General features: G+C 43.0%; 1 protein-coding gene across 1 annotated transcript in view; it reads left to right on the forward strand.

The window, feature by feature from the left end:
• Positions 1-10,654: 10,654 nt before the first annotated feature.
• slc35f3b (solute carrier family 35 member F3b) overlaps positions 10,655-12,904 on the forward strand; it is an 81,899-nt gene continuing 79,649 nt past the window's right edge. The window contains exons 1-2 of the mRNA XM_061039561.1: positions 10,655-10,846; positions 11,689-11,903. Of these exons, the coding sequence (XP_060895544.1) occupies positions 10,749-10,846; positions 11,689-11,903 (313 nt within the window). The 5' untranslated portion in view covers positions 10,655-10,748. The remainder of the gene's footprint in view (positions 10,847-11,688; positions 11,904-12,904) is intronic.

Genomic DNA, 12,904 nt, shown 5'->3' on the forward strand with positions numbered 1-12,904 from the left:
TAGAGAATAAAGTGAGGGCATGTCCATGATTAGTAGAAGAACAAGATATACTTTATTAATCCTGCTGTTGAACTTGCTACAAACACAAAGGTTGAAACACACACGTGCACAAACAGGATCCTGAACATGCACTGATGAAGAGATGTCAGCCTGAGGGGGGCTGCACACAGCGAGTGCTCCTGAGCTGGTGGTGTGGGGGTTTGGTGCCTTCCTCAAGGACACCTCAGCAGCGCTCAGGATGTGAACTGGCACCTCTACATCTACCAGACCAGTTCCCAGGCTTTGTCCACACAGGGACTTGAGCCGGCGACCCTCTGGTTCCCGACCCGAGTCCCTACAGACTGAGCTACTGCAGCAACATCACAAAAAGAGCACTTATTGAATCTGTCTTTTCTAGACCGTGATTCACCAGAAATACTAAAATATTCGAGCATTAGAACCAAAGATTTGCACACATAATGCACATTATGAGTGACACTAGAAAGAGATCGTTGTAATCTGTTTAAAGAGTGATTTATGATAAGAACCTGCTAAGACTAACAAAGGCTTTGTTTGCATTAAAAGTACCCTGAACGTTTGTGTTCCTTCAGCTTCTTTTCAAGGTATTCAAAAATAAACTTAACCCCCCCTTCTAAGCGTTTCCACCGAGGTCTAAAGACCTGTGAAGGTCATAGAAACGAGTTGTGTGAAATGAAAGTGTGAAAAACCCACACATGTACTCCCCCCAATTAGAAATGTTCACAGCTGCAAGTCCCCTGTGCTTTTAGATTGTGCTAACCACAGAGAAGGGGCCTTAGGTTGAGCAAAAGCATGTCAAAGGCAACTTTTCTTAGACCCTGCATGCACCAGTGTCTCCTAAAAGTCCCACGCCTCGAGGTAAGTGGAAATGCATCATAAGAACTAAAACTTACTCTACTTTTTTATTCATATCATAAACAAAGAAATACTTAAACGGGGGCGGCTGTGGCTCAGCTGGTAGAGTCGATCGTCTCTCCATCGGAAGGTCGAGGGTGCGATCCCCAGCTCTTGAAGCAGCATGTTCGATGTGTCCTAGGGCAAGGACACTTAACCCCAAGCTGCTCCCGCTGCTTAATTGGCGGTGTATGAATGTGTATGAATGGGATTAGTTACTTCTGATGGCCACTTTACATAGCAACCTCTACCATCAGGGTGTGAATGTGTAGGTGTGACCTGCGGTGTAAAAACACTTTGAGTAGTCAAGACTAGAAAAGTGTGATACATTTATATAAATAAACTTGACTATGCAAGCTCAAGTCCATTTACCATTTAAAAATAATCGAACAAAATAAAAACATTTATTAAGTCTGTTCTTCTATCAGTGATGATCAGATACTTTTCACCTCAGCGTTTATCTCAGTTGCACAGAATAGATTGAACTTTATGACCTGAGGCAGAATAAGTGTCCCAGAGGAGAGTGCGTTTAATTAGGTTTGTTTATGTTGCTGACAGCAATGTGAAGCCTTTCGTTTCATTCAGCAGCTGCATTTCTTATTGAACACAAGTGTAATCAGCTCTGACATGTTGGCTTCTAGTGCAGCGCTGACATCCATGTTATTAAGTTACCTGAATAAAGATGAGGGGGAGGCAGCTCCAGGCAAAGTGTTTATTGGATGTATGTTGAGAGAGAGAGAGAGCACAATGACCTGTGGGTGTAGAATAATTGAAAATATCGGTCGAGCATGTCACGACAGTTTGATAATATAGAAATCTATCACCGCAGTTGTGTCTGTGCATTTACAGAATGTGATTGTAACTAATCAGCAGAGTCAGGCCTGAATCCCCGCAGACGGGCTTTAATCGGCTTAAACCCTCATTGTGCTTTTTGTATTTCTGGGAGTTGCATGTTTAATAAACCTACAGAACATGATCCAAACATTACAACAGAAGAAGCAGAAGTTGCATGAAACAGTCTGCCCGGACGTATTCCATTTGTGCAGGGTAAATAATAATTTAAAATCAAACTTCAGTTGGATGAAAACAGAGAAAAAAAACGTCCCTTGCTGTAGATTCTGCAGACACGAGGGAGGTCTGAGCTTACAGCAAAACGAAATTTACATTTGCTGACTCCAGTTTCTTAAAAAAAATATTGCCTCATAGTTTTACCAGCTTTAGCACAGCTACACATTAGGACATGTCATAATCTGCTGCCCCTCCCTTTCTCTCCTTTTATTTGCTTCTAATCGCTGCCCACACACAAACACATACATACAGTTGTCAGCAGCTGTCACTCAGGAGTGTATCAGTGCAGAACAGGACTGTTCCCCGAAGGCCCATCTACAGTGTGATATTCACTCAGTGCTTTTTATTTACTCATTAATATTGCCATTTGATCTTTTCAATATGCACACATAGCAAAACTACCTGAGGCCCGAGCCGTGGAGATTAAAAGCGAGATCGGTCTTGTGTTTAAATCCTGCAGCCGGAATGATTTTCTATCTCCGTGCTGAAAGTGAGAAATGCGTCATTACGCTGAAACCTGAAGCTAATCCTGAAGGAAAAAGGGATGTGGTTTGACTTGTGGATGTGGAATCATACAAATAATGCAAAACTGCTTGGTGTGCTGCTCTACAACAGCAGAGCATGCCCAGGAGAATCATATTTTATTACCTGTCATCAGTCAGGTTTAACAAAAAGTGTGTGCAGGGGTCGGGGCTGGACTGGAGTGAGGCTATACAACTGGCATCTACCCTATAGCGCCATTTTTCTGGTGGTGAAGCAACTCTATTTATATCCTCTCACACACACACACACACACACACACACACACACACACACACACACACACACACACACACTGGGACTATGGGAGAGCAGGAGGGCCCTAAGCACAAACATTCCCCTCTGCCAGCTCTGTAACTGTGCTGATTTACTACTGCAAACACACCGCTTTCATTTTGCTGCAGAAAAAGGGGCTGTTGATTAAATGTTCTTTATGATCATGTGGATATATAATAATAATAATACATTTTATTTAAAGGCGCCTTTCAAAACTCTCAAGGTCGCCTTACAGAGCAAAGGATAAAAACAAGACAACGATAAAATTAACATTAAAAACACAAATGTACAGGATGTAAAGGAGTTATGTGACCGGATGGGGAATGATCAGACTGAGATGTGTTTTGAGATGAGATTTGAAAATGGAGAGAGAGTCGATAGTACGGATTTGTGGTGGGAGGGAGTTCCAGAGGTGGGAGGGCAGAGCGGCTGAAGGCCCTGGACCCCCATGGTGGACAGGCGGAATAACTAAAATGAAATCTGGAACTGTGCAAGAATTTAAGGCTGTGGTTCGGTGTGGCAGTCCTATATTTCCTTTGCATGTATTAGTGCAGACACCCACACAGCAAACACTTAGCAGGATATACACACTGGCCCAGTTACCTCTGACTTGATGCAAAAGTGTTGAGACAAACTGACAGGAGCAGAAGAGAGAAAGAGGAGAAGGAGGGGTGAAAGGATGCTGCAGCCACGAGCTCTCTCTCTCTCTCTCTCTCTCTCTCTCTCTCTCTCACTCTGCAGCAGTGAAACCTCCATCTCTGCAGTGTGAGATGTTTTCAACCGCAGGCTTCACAGTTATCTCTTGTTTCATACAAAGAGGGAACATGCCCCGGATTCCTAAATGATAAAAATTAATACACAGAAGACGAACAGGGGGTGGGGGGGGGGGGGGGGGGGGGGGGGGGAACTATTCTCTGGTGGTTTTCCCCCAAAGATTTCAGACTTCTGACAGGATGCATCTCCTGGAAATGTAACAGCTCTGTGCAGGTTGCTCTGCCTTTTTCCACTTTGTCACCCTGCTAAAGCTGACACACCAGTTTAGCACCAGTCCAGCCGTGCTTAACCAGCTGAGCAAGCAGGTGGGACAGCTGAGAAACTGTTGTGGCCACTAATTGGTTGACAGAAGGCAAAACAGCCGTCGCAGATTTGTGTCAAATCGTTAACACACTCTGACTACTCACTAACTCAACATCAATGTCAGTCATCTTACACTTCCAGTGTCTTGACAGTGAACTCAGAATAAAGCCTCGTCTGAATAAGTGTTATTCTCACAAACTCAACAAAAGTAATTGGAAGAAGAGATAGAAAGAGATCGCTTCTTCTTCTTCTTCACACGATTGAATGTCAGACAACTTTAAGGATTTGGAGGAACAGGGAGGTTGAGTTTTCACCGCCAATTACAGAGAGTCTCTCTTCTCGCAAATTGGACGATGCAAATGCAAAGCAGACATTTATGAGAGGACAGGTACACGTTGTCTAAGCCGGCACAGAAAGTAGGAGGATTTATATGTAAAACGGAAGAAGATAGAATTTAAATCTGATCTAATAAATATTGCATGTGCAAGACAACAATCTTATTTTCACCCTTTGCACAAACATGTTAGTACACAGTTCAGCTCTCTTTGGTAAAATCACGGAGGTGTGAGACAAATTGCATATCGGAATTGCTTTTGCAAAAGGAAAAAACACAGAAACGCTTTAACAGAAAAGACAAAATCAAACAAATAGCTTTTGGTTTTGGCTTTTGCATTTGCATTCATGTTGCTGTGTTTGCATTTGGCTTTTTAGTTCATTCTTTCTATTACTGTTTTAAACTTGCACATAACTCCTGAAGAAACTCCTGAAGTTTGGGGCTCAGGGTGGCTGCATGTGTGAACGCAAACATCTGAATTTTTCCGCACAGAGTTAATCCAGTACCGCAAGCCTCCTAGTATTTTATCTGCAGAAAGTCCGAGTGAGCTGTTGTGAGAACGCAGCAGGATTTAATCAGGAACATTTACAGCGAGCGAGACTGTGTGGTGGTGGTGATCTTTATTCCCAGCGATCGGTGCAATATGATTGACTGTCTGCACAGAGTTAGCACATGTCCATGCACATAATTAAACTGCTGCATTACGTTTTCTGTTCTCCAGTATGTTCTTCTCCGCTCTTTTGTAGATATTGTGATTCTGTCTAACTACACATAACATTGATATGAAACATATTCTCATTTAAGCGCCGTACAGCGGACTCTGTTGCTTCGTCTGCCACTTCCATGTTGTTCTTTTAATGTCATGTTTTACCTCAGGAGACCCTAGGCCCCTCCCATCCAGTCCGACGGAGATAGTCTCCCTCTGTGAGGTGCATGTGTGAACAACCAGGTCAGGAGGATTTCAGGGGCAGTCCTCCTGAAAGTCTCCAGAAATTTGCAGATGTACTTATGTGAAAACGACTAGATTCTGACTTTCACTAAGATTTTGGATATGCACGTTGTCCTTCACTTCCTGGCCACGGTGCGGTAAAAAGAAAATCTCTATGGCACGTTATGCATGGACCACTGTGAGGCTTTCATATAGGAAACCTCTGAGGAGCACGAGCTGTTTCATTATTATTATTTAAAGCAGCACAGATAAGAGGCTGGGCAAAAATACTTCAAAGAATTTAGTTTATGTGGTGAATGAACATTTATAAGACTTGGAGAAACACAGTGATGACATTTCCCCTGCCTATGGGGGGTAACCAATAACAACAAGGATGAAACATGACAAGAAGAGTGCGCCTAAATGGTTTGCTTGAATCCAAGGGACCCCTACTTCAGCCCCTGTTTACATTAATTTGAAGACATTGATGGGTCATGATAAACATTTTCCAGCTTTCAGTCATCATATATTTTTGTCTATTTTTTCCTCGTTTCAAAACTAAAACAGGATTTTCTAAGAATGGAAATTAGGCCAAGAAGAAGATAGAATATGTCAGTCTTCTCTTCCTCCTGGAGCTGGAGCTGTTCACCTCAGCAGATAACTGGTTCACAATGTGAGCACATAATCAGCAGGTCCCTCGTCCGCTGAGATCCTGGTCACACTCCAGCTGTGTGTCAACCTTACCAATAATGGCAGCAAAATAACACATTTACCCCAAAGAAATCACAGAGGCGCCTGGGACTACAGGGTGCCAGTTTCGTAAAGGTTATGTTTCCTCTTGGCTGAATAAACATTTGAACACATAAGGACGCTTTCAGAGGAATAGATCCCTCTATGGATTATATCAACGTATTCCTCCTTATGTCACCATATTTAGAAATCATCTCACATGGTGCGAGAAATAAAGTGTTTACTAAACCCTATAAATAATTAAAATGCAGAGGTGGTTGTGTCTTTTTTTTTTTTTTTACTGGCTCAGAGTTTAATTTCTCCTCCCCTGCCGGCCAATCAGCCGCTTTGCTGTCACGCTGTTTCCAGGCTGGGAGCTGCATGAAATATTGATGGTGAAAAGCGAGAGCACCAACATCATGCTTGCTGAAATTGTATAAAAAACCAGCCGCACCAGAATGAGAGAAATAACGGAGAAAGAAGATCAGGAATTATTACAAGCTGGCTCTAATTTCAGGGGTGCAGAAAAGAACTCAATGATGAAGGATGATGAGATTTTGATCCCACTTTGCCGTTGTCTTCCCCCCCCCCCCGACTGCAGAGCTGTTGCACTCTGAAATCTTGTTAAATTCCAGAAAAACAAGATCAATGATATGTAGTTTGACTTTTTTCATTTCAACGTATTAAAAATCCCAATCTTGGGAAATGTTCCTTTTTTTTTAAAGGAAGATAGAAATGGACATGATGGTGTCATCACTTATAATAAAGCAACATTTAGTGTCCATGTGTTTTTTTTTACATAACCAAAGCAAGCTGCACCTCCTCTGTTGATAAATTAAACCAGTGAGTTAGCGTGCACAGACTCAGAGCTCTGATATCAAAGTGTTAGGATTCACACATCTGTTCAACAGGACAGACAAAAAACCCATTTTCCTTTTTCACTGCAGCAATTTGCAACAAAAAAAATGATAATAATGCTACTCGCTCCTCAAACTTGACTTCCTCTTTACTTCCTGGATGGGCGGAGCTTCAGAGTCTATAAAGGAAGCCAGCTCACCTGTTGGGGAAAATTTTCCAAAAACAAGGAAGCTAGCTGGCCTCATGGATGCCTCCCCCTCACAAAAGTTTGAGCTGAATGTTTTATATGTGTGTTTTGCCTTGATTAACACCAACTTGAATAGTTTACTAATAGTTTATGGTGAGAAGATTTACCAGAAAATCTACTTTCAGAACGATTGATTTGACTTGACTTGCTCTTGTGTCCAAACAGACGAGCCACTGAGCTGGAGACAGTTTTAATAGATGTGTTCCTGCCAGCCAAATATCTTCCCATGGCTGCTTTATATTAAGATCAGCAAATCGGCTTGCATGCCGAGTTGTTGTAAATGTCACTACTATTCATGATGTCCGCTGGGGAAAGAGGTCAGTTAGACTTTGATTTGTATAATAAGGAACCAATCACTGTGAACTCTGATTACAGCCCAGTGATCTGTTTTTATATTCCCTGTGTGGGAAGCAACATTTGGATAACTCTCACTGAGTGTGTTTGATGTCTCTTTGCCTCGAGCTTCTGCCTCTACGACGTCTCTGATCCATATTTAGAAAAGAGAGCAGCACGCTGTAGATCAGGGCATCAGTTACACCTCCTGTAGAGGGGCTGCTGGATTTGAAGATCCTGTACTGGACGGCTTGTGAATAACTTTTAAGATTGGACAGATTTGAAAGAAACAAAGAATGATCAGACACTCGCATGTCACAACTCCAAACATTTAAATGTGCCATCGATAATCCTTTTATAATCCTTGGAGAGAAGTAGGCTGCAGTTTGAATAAACACAACGTTGAATTAAACATGTTTGTTGTTCAGTTTGATCTTAGTCCCGCTCTTCTTATCAGCCTGCGTTGAAACCTTAAATCAAACACACCTTTCCAGGAACAACATCAGACACACCTGCTAATATACAGAACCCCCTAATGTCCCTAAAAAGCTCCAACAAGGTAACAAACTTTTGGGGAATTTAGTGTCTCTGTACTAATGGGCTAAATATCCTGCGAATAAAATAATTATCCTATAATGATGATAATCAACTTACCAATGAACTTAGGTTATTTCCGTGTAGCTGCATCAACAAAGTAAGAGGCAAGCTTCACAGGAAGAATTATCTTAATGAGGACCAATGGTGCAGAGGCTAAGAGTTTACTTGAGTGAGCCAAATAAATCTCATTTTTGACGGCCTAGATACCCTCAAAGACTCAAAGCAGAAGCAGACTTTCTACATGAATCACACAAAATGGGAGATGCCAAATGCCTCCACAGCGCCCCCAAATATTTGATCAGGAAAGCCTCACACTGTGACACCTACATGGATGCAATTTGGTGCGCATAGCTCCAAAAGAGACCGTGTGCCCAAACTCTAAACTCAACAGGAAGTAGAATATTTTCTGCCCATTTTAGGGTCATTGTTTGATTAACTCCTCCTGGGAGATGGATAGAAATGATCAAGCTCAAATATGGTGTACAGCGAGGAGGGACCTTGATGATGAAAAGTTAGCAAGCTTGTGTACAAAACTTAAACTAAGTGGCCGTGGCGAGCCCTCAAATTTGATTTCATGACATGGAAAAAGAGCCTGTTCAGTGCTGCTTGACGCCCTAGTTGTTTTATTTGTGGTCTTTTTAAAATGATTTAATGGCCGTTTGAGGGGCCTGATTTGGCCCTCGGGCCCCTGAGTTGAATCATGCCGCTGCACTGAATGGCCATGAATGATTTGTATTTATCAGCACTCCCGACTATTTGGATATTTATAGGCTCTGCGTCCACATAATTGAGGTTTTGGCAAAGCAGAAGGTCAATCAGAGAGGATTGATTTGGCCTTGGCTGAGCTGTGAAGTTGAGAGGTGCATTATGCAAGATGAACCTGATCCTCTCTCCTTCCCTTAACACCGTCTCTGGAAGGTGTTGACCCAAGTATTGATGACTGGACTCCACTTTTTTTTTTTTGCTCGAGTAAGCAATGGCCCCCCCCCTTCCCCCCTCCCCCTTCCATCCACCCCACTGTGGTGGCTGGTCATTGATCGATGAAAAACCTGTCTTCAAAAAAACTGTCGGAGTACTTGTGCTGCTCTTCACAGTCAGGAGCTCACCGGATGCCGACGCAATGCAGCGAGTGGACCACCAACCTGGGACCTGTGAGCGACACCAACACCTTTACACAAGGTAGAGCTTCATCCTTTCCCATTCTTTAAAAACTGCATGTGCTTCTCGGCTTTATCTGAAGAACGACATTTCCTCCTTTTAAGGTCATGAATCATGTTTTAACAGAGTTGTGAAAACACAACATGACCTGTCATTGTTGAATATTCACATTTCTGATCACAACAGAGAGTGACATGATTTTAATTTTCCAGTAGATATTATCGCCACATGTGATCCTAATTACCTCATTACTGGGAGCACGGCTCTGATTGGATGCAATCAAATCCCCTGTAATTGTCTTTGATTCTGTGGCATTGAACTGAAACATTTCTACTGTTTCACTTCTGCCTCTGCCTCACACACATTCGAAACACACAGGCCCTGCCATCAGTCTGAAACGCTGCTGGTAAAGAAGACTATGAATAATAAAACAAAGAAGACCTCAGTGGCCTGTGAACTGATGGTTAAAGCAGTGAAACTGTCTGCTTGCTGGGCTGATGTGTTTCTGCGCTGGAAAACGCCTGGAACTTGTTCAGACAATTTTTTTTTTGACATATTCTGCATTTTAGAGAGAGATGTTGCTCAAGAACCAGCTTACCTTTAAGAGGGGGAAGCAATAGACTTTCCTGGAAACAACTATTCTGTGTTTCCCCTAAGTGTTAGAATGGATGCATTGGCATACAATATTCAAAGAAAAAAAACATATCTGAGGAAATGAAAGAGGTTTCAAAGGAACTAAGCACCTAGTGTCTTGTGCGTCTGCTTCACATTCTCATCTCCTATTTTCTCTGAAATCGAGCCTTCTGCTTTGATCCACATATAATTGGCAGATTTCTTTGCTTACATATGAAACACCTACTTCACAGTACAAGTGTATCTGTAACAGGTGTTCCTTTTCCCACATCTTGAGCTATGGGGAGACTTGCTGCGTGTGTTTTAACAAGACAGTTTGAAGGAAGAAGGAACTGATGAAAGTCAAACTTTGTAGCAGCTGACAATTGGTGTTTGGTTTACTCTTAACTGAATCACAGAGCCACAGAAAAATATGTTTTTCTGGCCATTTAGATCGTCCTCAAGTGAAAAGAGCTGCATCAGTGGAGGTGGAGATATGTGCAGATTGAGATTTAGAGTTTTCTGTCCTCAGAAAGACAGTTAATTCATATTTTGTTATAAAGATAAAGATAAACTTTATTGATCCCCATGGGGGAATTGTTTTCATCACAGCAGCTCAAGAAACAGGAAACAGGAATATAATTATCAAAAATAACAAGAAGTTAAAAATCAAATCAAACATGTAGATTTTTCATCATAGAAGACAGTTAAGTAAAAACAAGTCTCATGTATATGCACGAGCTTGCATTATAATAGTTGGTTCCCTGTGATAAATTTAAAACAACATCAGCTCATAGAGAAAGTTCACTCTATTTCAGACTTGCAGATAAAAACAGTTTCAGTCAATCCGGTAGATGGCGCTGTTGCAGTGCCTCCAGGATCGAGTAGAACCAGAGCAGAGCGCATCCTTTGAGCACTGAAACAGTGTGCGCTGTGGTGTCCAGGCATATGTTTGTTGGGGTGAGGAGCAGCAGCAGCAGCAGCAGCAGCAGCAGCAAGGACGATGGTGCTCGTCTCCTATCAGTCTGGATGAGGATTTAGATTTCCCGGGAGCTGCTTCCCCATCAGTGGCCTTGAGAATGTACGGGGATGGAGAGGGCAAAGTGTGGGACCGGATCGGGCGGCCCCACCGGGACTGCATGTGCTACCTTGGACCTCCGACCACTTTGATGCCGATGTAAGACATTTAAAGTTTTGCTGATGCGCCGCAGCCGAACGAGAGTATGGCGGGCTGCACCTGTTGCGCACATGATTCCAAAGCATATTTGATAAAGTACACCGACTTTTCTGAAGGAGAAGTGCTCAAAATATATTGTATTAATGTTTTAAATTCAGAGTAATTACCTCACAGGAATGTTGTGTGTTTGCATTAACATTAACCGGGCTATGAGGACGATTTCGCTGCACTGTAGAGATTTTTTACGCACCGTTTTTCTCACTTGGTCTGTTTTGTTTTCAGGTTAACACTGTGCTACTTTTCCAGGAACATAACACTATTTGTTCAATATTAAATGATACTGTTACGTTTTCATCTCACCTACTGGACACAAAGAAACCACCAGTAGTATCTCCTCTGGGCTTTAAAAGGATATTCGTGGAGTTGGATTGCAAGTGTGCGCTCCAGTGCCTGCACATCCTGTCACAAGTGTTCCCCCTCTCATCGTGATCGATCCATTAGTTTCACATTCGTATAGCTGTTCCATTATAGGCTTTTATAATGGGAGTTGCACTGTGCGTAGTATATAGCCTCCAACAGTTGCAGGAGCAGTCACTTCCACTTAGCATCTTGCGCGGTGTTGTTGTGCGGACGCAGGGCCAGTGAAGGATGATGATGTCTGTACTGTGTGGAGGCGCTGCAGGGGCCCTTAACGCCGGGCTCCCTGGAACAAACACCACTGACTCGCGTGGTTTAAACAAAAGAGTGTCTCTGACTAGGTTCAAAGTCTTCCCTTTGAACTTAAAAAACACTTTTCCTCGTAACACCCCCTGTACCACCCACCCCTTGTTCTCTCTTCCCAGCGGGATGCGCAAGTCTCCCGACGTGAGCCCCAGAAGGCTTTCGGACATCAGCCCTCAGCTCAGACAGCTCAAGTACCTGGTGGTGGACGAGGCCATCAAGGAGGACATGAAGTCGTCGCGCTCAGTTGAGGACATCAACAGCGCGTCCATAGAGGAGCGGATACTGCGGATCACCGGATATTATGGATACCAACCTTGGAATGCAAGCTACAGCAGTGAGTCTTTTGACATGCATTGAGCTTCTGTGCTGTGACTTTAGAGCATGCTATGGTGTATGAAGTGGCTAGGGAGAGATTTTGGCCTACACAGACCATAACTATCAGTGTTCAGATAACATTACAAATAGTGATGATGCAGCATATTGTGAAACATCTTGTAGTTTTTGGAGGGGGCGCTCCATGATGGCATTAACACACACCCCCCTTGTTGAATTTACAGAAGATTAAAAAAGGGTAACTAAGTGTTGAAGTTTAAGATCTGTCTGCAGACTGTTTCATGCAGAAAATTAAGAAAGACAGTAACAACACAATGATAAAATTAACATTAAAAACACAAACGTACAGGATGTAAAGGAGTTATGAGAACGGGTGGAGAACGATCAGACTGAATATGCCAGTTTAAAAAGATGTGTTTTGAGATGAGATTTGAAAATGGAGAGATAGTCGATATTACGGATTTGTGGTGGGAGGGAGTTCCAGAGGTGGGGGGCAGAGCGACTGAAGGCCCTGGACCCCCCATGGTGGATAGGCGGGCGGGTGGTGCAGTGAGTTGAATGGAAGAAGAAGACCTGAGAGTGCGGGTAGGTGTGTTGATGTGCAGGAGTTCAGAGAGGTAAAGCGGAGCGAGGTTGTGGGCGGGAGGGAGGAGGTGGCTTTGGTGGATAGGTAGAGCTGGGTGTCATCCGCATAGCAATGGAACTGGATGTTATACTTACGGAAGATATGGCCAAGAGGAAGGAGATAGATGACGAACAGGAGGGGGCCCAGGACAGAACCCTGAGGAACACCGGTAGTGACTGGAAATGGCTGGGATTTGAAGGTTCCGAGTTGAGTGAATTAAGTAGAACAACACATTTCATCTTTATTTAAATACAACCAACGCTTACAACTTCCATTCTTTGAGATTGAGAGAGGATGCATAGGTGGGGGTTTTGCCCAAAATGGCTTTGTTAATAAAAAAAGGTACCAAAGTTTGAATTGTCCTTAAAGCAGGTCAC

Source organism: Labrus mixtus, chromosome 6 (genome assembly GCF_963584025.1).
Source record: "Labrus mixtus chromosome 6, fLabMix1.1, whole genome shotgun sequence".
Taxonomy (NCBI): Eukaryota; Metazoa; Chordata; class Actinopteri; order Labriformes; family Labridae; genus Labrus; species Labrus mixtus.